This window comes from Corythoichthys intestinalis, chromosome 12 (assembly GCF_030265065.1).
Source record: "Corythoichthys intestinalis isolate RoL2023-P3 chromosome 12, ASM3026506v1, whole genome shotgun sequence".
NCBI classification, from domain to species: domain Eukaryota; kingdom Metazoa; phylum Chordata; class Actinopteri; order Syngnathiformes; family Syngnathidae; genus Corythoichthys; species Corythoichthys intestinalis.
In genome coordinates this window covers 28,499,832-28,508,066 of record NC_080406.1, presented here as the reverse complement: position 1 = coordinate 28,508,066, position 8,235 = coordinate 28,499,832, and the positions used below count along the sequence as shown (strand labels likewise).

The 8,235-nt window shown below is 40.1% G+C and overlaps 1 protein-coding gene across 2 annotated transcripts; it reads left to right on the top strand.

Moving 5' to 3' along the window:
• Positions 1 to 2,918: 2,918 nt before the first annotated feature.
• twist2 lies at positions 2,919 to 6,873 on the top strand. Of its 2 annotated transcripts, none has more exons than XR_009066345.1 (2): positions 2,919 to 3,765; positions 5,236 to 6,873. XR_009066345.1 is itself a non-coding variant. In XM_057852580.1 (2 exons), exon 1 carries the CDS (start codon positions 3,142 to 3,144, stop codon positions 3,667 to 3,669), a length of 528 nt encoding a protein of 175 aa, XP_057708563.1. In that variant the 5' UTR covers positions 2,919 to 3,141; the 3' UTR covers positions 3,670 to 3,701; positions 5,236 to 6,873. The 2 variants fall into 2 exon arrangements, 1 of the variants encoding a protein (XP_057708563.1); XM_057852580.1 differs by having other exon boundaries at positions 2,919 to 3,701.
• The last annotated feature ends 1,362 nt before the right edge of the window (positions 6,874 to 8,235 follow it).

Genomic DNA, 8,235 nt, shown 5'->3' with positions numbered 1-8,235 from the left:
GGCCGCTAACAAATCATCTCTTCCATAACGTCACTCACATATGCGGGAGGAGGATAGTGGGGGCCTTCTCGGTCGACTTCAAAGACTTTTCCAGAATCAGCTAATGTTTGCAGTCAGTCCTCCATTTTCTCTCATGGGGGCTCGGTTCAGTTGAAAAGCGGCAAAAGACAAAGGAAGGGTTTCGTAGTTACCAGGACTGGATATCATGAGACCCATGTTCCGAAGGTACATTGTCACGCTCTCATAATGCTCGCCTAAATTCATTTTACATCTGACAGATCATTTCTCCTGTTTGCTCAACTGTGGCTTCAGTGCCCATAAAAGTGATATCCTTTCACACATTCGCTGCCTTTGACCTATCCATTTTAACTGCTAAGGTTGGTAGCAGGTTAAGCTTGTCTTCAAACTTGGAATTCACAGTAGAGCAGTCTTAGAGCCTTATACCCCTCCCTGTGAAAAAAACTTGGCACTAATCCTGCTTTGGCACTGAATGGGTAAAACTGATCCATCCAGCATTCTTCAACGGAATATTTGGTTCTACTTCATTTGCAGCCACCATCACTACCCAAATATCCACTGGGGACACTTGAGACATTCTTGTTGAACTTCTGGGAGTGTAAATGATACCAAATTGCTTCCTAATGTGACGCGGCTCGATGGATGACTGATTCGATTTAAGAACTAATGAGCCTAATTAACTAGCAATAAAAAGCTGATATTTACATTTGGTCATCAGGTTAGTGGTTGGATTTTTGTTCTTAGAGTAAAACAAGTATCATTTTTATTGCCCGAGAGCAATGAAAGTGCATATATGATTTATTCTCCAGCTACTCTCAGTATTACGTTATTGCAGTCCAGTCAGCTGATTTGGCTTAAGTTGACGCTATAATGTGATCCATGTGTGCAGAAGAAACATGTCAGATGAACAACATGGACGCATGCACTCGCAACTCGAGTCGAACTTAAACTGGTGATGTTCTGCTGCTTTCTTGTTTTAAGAAGCGTTTGAAGGACATCGTAATCAGTCACTCGGCTTCAAGGCTGCAGTCATGTGAAGACTATTGACTTGACAGGTATCAGCATCCTTCATGAGATGGGGAACCATGAATGGCCAATGGCACTGAAAGCTGAGTATTCCCAGCCAGTCCTCCAGGTTTAAATGAACCGGATGTCTAATATTGTCAATGGCAGACAATGAGCTAAAAAAAATAAAATAAAAATAATAATAAAATATAAAAAATCCACTTTCGAGTGTTATTGAGGGCCAACACCAGAATGTATTTGTTTTTATTCATTTTTATTTTATTTGATTATTTTGTAGTGTTACTTATCCATAAAAATTAGACATTATACCTATAAAAAATAATGATTAATAATAAAAAATATATATATATAATTAAGACCTGCCACATTACAGATCATGTATATTGTGACCTATTCATTCATTTTCTGAGCCGCTTATCCTCACGAGGGTCACGGGGGTGGTGGAGCCAATCCCAGCCAACTATGGGCAGTAGGCAGGGTACACCCTGAATTGGTCGCTAGCCAATCCCAGGGCACAAGGAGACAAACAACTATTAACGCACACTAATACCTAGGGACAATTTAGAGTGTTCAATCAGCCTACTATGCATGTTTTTGGGATGTGGGAGGAAACCGGAGTTCCCGGTGAAAACCCACGCAAAGGCCTACATGACCCAAAATGTGATGTCCACATAAAGTATGTGGACGCCAGGTCTTTATGAGGTTAAATGAAGGAGTGTTTTTTTATTATTACCAAAAATAGTCATTTTCCCTATACTGTATAGGTTTAAGCAATGATTGACTTTCTCAATAATCAATGGAAAATTCCTTATTGACAGAAGACGCTGTAGGTGTTTAAAAGCAAGAACAAACAGACTGAGGAACAGTTTCTTTGCTAAAGCCACCTCCACCCTGAACAGCCATATGCAACACCACATCACCCAATGTCCGATATTCATTTACATGCAATATACTATGTGCAATACTTACTTAGTGCAATATTCAATGCCTCACTGTCAACTTCTGCTACTTAACTTCTATTCACACATATTCTATGTGCAATACTTATTCACGTGCAATATTAATGTGCAACATTCAATGCCTACATTATCAACTGCTGCTACTTCAATTATTTGCACTGCCTGAACATAGGAATACCTCATACATATTTTATATTTATTAAGGACGTTTATTCTTGCAAGTGTCACGTCTCAGAAGTCTTGTTAATGTTTTGTGTTGGTTTATGTCAGATTCTTTTATTTTGGTAGTGGCGTGCCTCCTTGAGTTAACTTTACTTCCTGCCCTTGCCAATCAGGCTGATCGTGTCCACCTGTGACCCTCTGTATAAATGGCCTGCTTCTAACCTTGCCCAGTGTCTGTTTGTCTGCTATCCTGCCACATCCTTGTGTGAGCCCTTTTTGACCACGATTGATGTTTTTTGAACTAGTGCCTTTTGTTTTTTGGAATTGACTCAATTGATTGCTGTCCAGCTGTTGCTGTGATTTTTTGTTATCTTCCTTTTTTGAACTTTACAAAGCAGAGAATAAATACTTTTGTTTGAGCACAACTGTCGAGCATTTGGGTCCTTGGTGCATCATTGTCAGCAAGCCACTTTTGAGATTTTTACTTGTCCTGCACTGTAAAGGGAGATTCTCCACAATTTCATTGTACAACTGTATGATAACAATAAAGGGCTATTTTATTCTATTCTATTCAGTCTTTTTTATGTTTCACACTGTAGTTGATATTTGAGTGTAAATAAGTGAGGGTGCGCTCTGCATGGACACCATCATCATCTTTGCAGGCTCCCCCTCCAGCTGCAAAAAGACCTCCCCTTCCAGCCTCCCAAGTATTTAGCATCCCAAACCGGGATGAGGTTCCCCCCCAAAATTAGGAAAAACTTCCTGCGCGAGGAGAAGACTTGCCAAGCTCAACTGAGACGCCAGAACTCTGCTTCTGAGCAAGCCGGGCCGCTCGGATTGGGCTTCGGCTTCTTCCTTCCATCTTGTCGGATACTTTTTTTTTTTTTTTTTTTCTTGGGCTTTTTGACCCGTCACCACGGCTTCCAAGGTGGACGCCGTGTTTTCCTCGCTGCCCTTGCATTTCTTCAAGCGAGAAATGGAAGAGGGCTCTGGCTCCCCGCTGTCCCCCGCCGACAGCCTGGCCACCACCAGCGAGGAGGAACCGGAGCGCCGGCGGCCCAACAAGCGCTGCACTCGTAAGCGGAGGCCCAGCAAGAAGTCCGGCGACGACAGCGGCAGCGGCGGCGGCAGCCCGGCGCCCCTCAAGCGGACCAAGAAGCCCAGCCCGGCTGGTTCCACCGGGTCCGGGGGCGCTCAGTCCTACGAAGAGCTCCAGAACCAGCGCGTGCTTGCCAATGTGCGCGAGCGCCAACGGACGCAGTCCCTCAACGAGGCCTTCGCGTCACTGCGCAAAATCATCCCCACACTGCCGTCGGACAAATTGAGCAAGATCCAAACACTCAAGCTGGCGTCGCGCTATATCGACTTTCTGTGTCAGGTGCTGCAGAGCGACGAGATGGACAATAAGATGTCCAGCTGCAGTTACGTGGCCCACGAGAGACTCAGCTACGCCTTCTCCGTGTGGAGGATGGAGGGCGCCTGGTCCATGTCCGCCTCGCACTGAGCAACCCTTCACGTCGGACGCCCGCCCGAGAGGTGAGAGGGCAACGCAGGCGCCACAAACTCCCTTTGCATTCCTAAGCACAAAATTTGGATCGAGGTACTATTTATACCATTGACAGGGAATGTGCATTTTACTGAAACACACCACTATTCACAACGCGAAGTCAGAAAAATAGATTATTTTGAGGTCCGTTTGGTACCTTTTGTTATTTTTCCCATTAAGTCACACTGTATCGCACTTGCAGGTCTATGACGTTGTAATAATATTATTGAGCAGATGGTGCCTCTAATTTGAGAGGGAAAAGATACAATTAGACAAAGGAAAAATATGGGTTTAATAAAAAATGGAATAACGGGACAATTTAAATTGATTCAATCCCAATAGAATACAATAAAATATAGGCAAGTAAATGTTACTAATAAATATGTATAGTTTACATGTACTCAACCTTTATAGTTTTGAAATGTAGCAAAGGGGAAAATAATTGAAAATGGGGTAGATAAATATTAAAAAAAAAACAACAACAACAACAACAAAACTTAAAAATACAATCAATTAGTATGAAAAAATATGTTTAAAAACAGTTGATATAAATTATTTTCTGTTTTATATTTGAAAATGGGGGGAACTTGAAAAGAAAAAAAATAGAATGATGAATGACCATATCAAAATCTATAGTTTCGTCTTGTTATGCTTGATTTAAGAAAGGAAAACAATAGAAAATTGAAAACATTTCAATGAATATTAAAAAGACAAAACAATCTGATCAAACATTCCTTTTTTTTAAATTATGTATTTAATTACATAACGCAACGCGATTTTCAAAATATTGCTGATCATTTTTGCCTGGATAAAAGATAGAAAAAAACATAAAAAAAAAAAAAACAAAACAATACAGTAAATGCTGTTGGGAATATCATTTATCCTTGTTAATTGCAACAACAACAACAACAACAAAAAACATCAAAAGTATGTATTCACCTTTACATGAATACATAAGGGTATAGTACAATATATTAAAATGCCAATCCATGCTATGAATACGAGTATGATTCATGCATTCACACCTCGCCCAGTCATTGCTGTGCTTTTTTTAAAAAAATTTTTATTACTGCATTCACTCATTTGATTGTTTTGCAGCCAAGTGCAGCTGCAACAGGCCTCACACGCCACAGGAATGAGTGTCAAAGCTGTATAGTGCTAGATGATAATAACAATATTAAAACACGTAGACTGATATTTTTGTTAGGACACTTTTGCAAGAAGAAAATTTGATTAAATAATCTAAATTCTTGAGCTGCCATTGGACTGATCATGTTTTAGCACCACTGGCGGTGAGAAACATCCGATCCATTTGAATTGGGAGAGGCTCGCAGTCCAAATACACTGGACATCAAGCACTGTTAATGGCAGCCAATAAGAGCAAATTAAGTCAATAACATCAACATTGTATTTTGAAAAAATGTTTAATCATTTCACCTGAATGTGATGTGTTAACAGCTTACTTATCAAAAGTACAATCAGCCTGCAAGGCAGTCATCATTTTTCTCCTCTTTTCTCTTGCAGACTGTCTACAGAAACCAAATGGACTATTGGGGAGCACATGGACATAATGTGACACACACACTTTGACGAGTGTGTTCCAGGAAGTTGTGAAGCCATTGTTGGAAAGATGGCTTGGACTAGACAGCTAAAGAAGGATCAAAATATATTTGTCGTTGCTTCCCTGAAGACTTTTTCATGATCTCGAAATGAATTGACCAACGGGGACAAAGGCAACCCCGCCGTGCTCATCCTAAAGTTTTGTTTGTACATTTTCGCTTATTTATTAAAACATATTTTTCAAGGAAATCTGGTTCACTTTTTTCAAGTGATGAATAGAATTCCAAGGAGGGATTAACTCATCGGCTGTCAATGATGGTGATAGACATCCAATCGTTTTTGACTGGGTGGCCTTGCAGCCAGTGAAAATGGATTGCACGTCTATCGCCGTCAAGCAGCGAATAAGTTAATGGTGTACCGCAAGCCTCCATACTGGATAGTTTACTTCTTCCATTTGCGGCAACAAAAACTTGCTCTCTCGCCACACTGAAAGGACATTTTTGTTAAAGGGATCCACGGATAGAATTATAGTAGTTCTTAAAAGATAAACGTTATTATGAGTTAAAATGATTTGATATTGAAACCCCCCTTGATGTTTTCGTTTTTCTAAAATTTGTATAAATTAGTTTAACTAGTAGGTCGCCATTGTTGTTGACATCGCAGGGCGGTGACGTCACATGGTTATGCTGCCAGATTTCCAGAGTATGACTCTAGCGACATAAACATGTCATCCCTTCAACCCTTTCAATTTGAACCCAAGAGGAACATTAATAAGCTTGACAGCATTGCTGATATTTCACAAAACAAGCAGCAAAAGCAAAATGAACTGGAAAGACGGGATGAGACAAGACTAGGGGAAAAAAAGTGTTCTACCAAAATGTGCTACACCGGCGAAGCGTCTTACAAGAAGCGAATTTGACACCCAAAGTACTGCCGTGCGCCTTCAGCTTGTTTTGCTTAGATGCATACAGACAGAACATACTAAAGATACCTTCAGAAAATGCTTGAACGTAGCAATATCAATATGCTGTAGTTACATATGCTACGTGACTAATGTGGTCAACAGATCAACAATCTGCTTTAAAGCTACCACAAAAAAAAAAAAAAAAAAGCAACGCTTAAAAGTATGACAGGGAAACACATGCAAAAAGTATTTTGAGGCAATGAAACGGTAATAAAAGAATCAATAAAAACACAAATAGTAAATACTCGCCGCTTTTAACCGATGAGCGTATGTGTTGGACGTCTCGCCACGAAGGAATTGCTGTAACCCGGTAGAAATCGTTGCGTAACAGTGACAATCTACGTCATCACCCCGAGCGTCCATTGCGCACTTAAAACATGGCGCCCTCTGTAAGTCAAAACATGTACTAAATATTATAGATTTTTAAATCAATGGCAATATTCTATGTGTTTTTAATAACATATTTTAGTAAACGACAATAATTGTGGCTGATTAGAGCCTACAAGTCTTTAAGTCTGAGGTTCCTTTTAAACTTTAACCGCGTAATGACAATCAGACCCACGTTGGCGATTATCAGACATCTTCGCTGGAATTTCTTAACATTTTGGCAGCATTGAACTACAACTTGTGGGGTACAAATGTACCGATAATTGGCCTGATTTTTAGCCTTATTCAATCACTTTGCTTTAAGTACGCAAACATTTTGATATTGCATGTCTCCAAAGGACTAACTGAGTATACATACGATCAAAGTTGAAAATTGCTAATGTTAAACCTCATTAATACATTCGATAATAGGCTGATTTGTAACCTGTTTTATTCATTCAAATCAGTCAGCGGAGGCATAAATATTAGGCTGTGTATTATGGTGTGTTAAAGTCAATTTTTAATCCCCCATGTAGTCAGTAAGCCAACCGTTGTGAATACTGAACCAGTAATATGTTTCCTATTGAAAATCCATTTTTTGCTTAAACACAGAGTAAAGAGATCTAAAGGTTGAACACGCTATTGAGTGCTGTATTGCTGATCTTGAGTGTACCACAAATAGATATTTTTTTCGCTTTATCATGTATAAAGTTATAATAACAGACTGTTGAAAAATTCACAGGTGAGCACGAATTGTGCACGGACTTTTGGCGCGGTGGTCTGAAATCCAGTCTTGCTTCTCTGCATGAGCTCCTTTGATACCTGCTCATTATTGCGGACCCTCACAGCTATCCGCCGCACCATTGCCAGGGGCCACGCGACGTACTCTGGCGGGCCGACGCGTCCAGATGTTTCCTGTAAAATCAGTTGGAAAAAAGCTACAAAACTTTCATTAGCAGGCAAATGGAATCAATTGGAGGTTTACATTGAACGCCCCTTAAAACGGTATTCTGAACAAATATTATTATTCGATGAAAAGATTTTGGAGGAGAGTCTTGTGGTTGCCAAATTCCTGGTTTCGTCTCACTGTCTGTTTACAGATGGCGTGTCAAAGTAATTTTCATCACAGACATATGACTGTAAGAGCAAATTTATATGTGTTGTGTATTTCAATTCTACACACTCCTGTTCAATTGCCAGGTTTATGTAGTGTAGAAAAATCAGACTTGTAGTTGTTAAAAGATAAACATTATTATGAGGTAAAATAATGTGATATTTGATAGTAGGTCGCCATTGTTGTTGATGTCGCAGGGCAGTGACGTCACATGGTTATGCTTCCAGGCTTCCACAGTATGACTCTAGCGACATAAACATGTCATTTGTTTAACCCTTTCAATTTGAACACGGGAAGAACATTAATGAGCATGAACGCACTGTTGATATTTCACAAAACGAGCAGCAAAAGCAAAATGAACAGGAAAGACGGGATCAGACGTGACGAGAGTCAGAAAAAAAGGACGGTGTTCTGCCAAAATGTGCTACACCAGTGAAATGTTTACAAGAGGCGAATTTGACACCCACAGTACTACCGTGCACTTTCAGCTTGTTTTGTTTAGATGCATACAGACAGAACA

Coding starts and splice junctions, on each gene's coding strand:
- twist2 (XM_057852580.1), top strand. CDS start 3,142: ATGGAAGAGGGCTCTGGCTCCCCGCTGTCCCCCGCCGACAGCCTGGCC.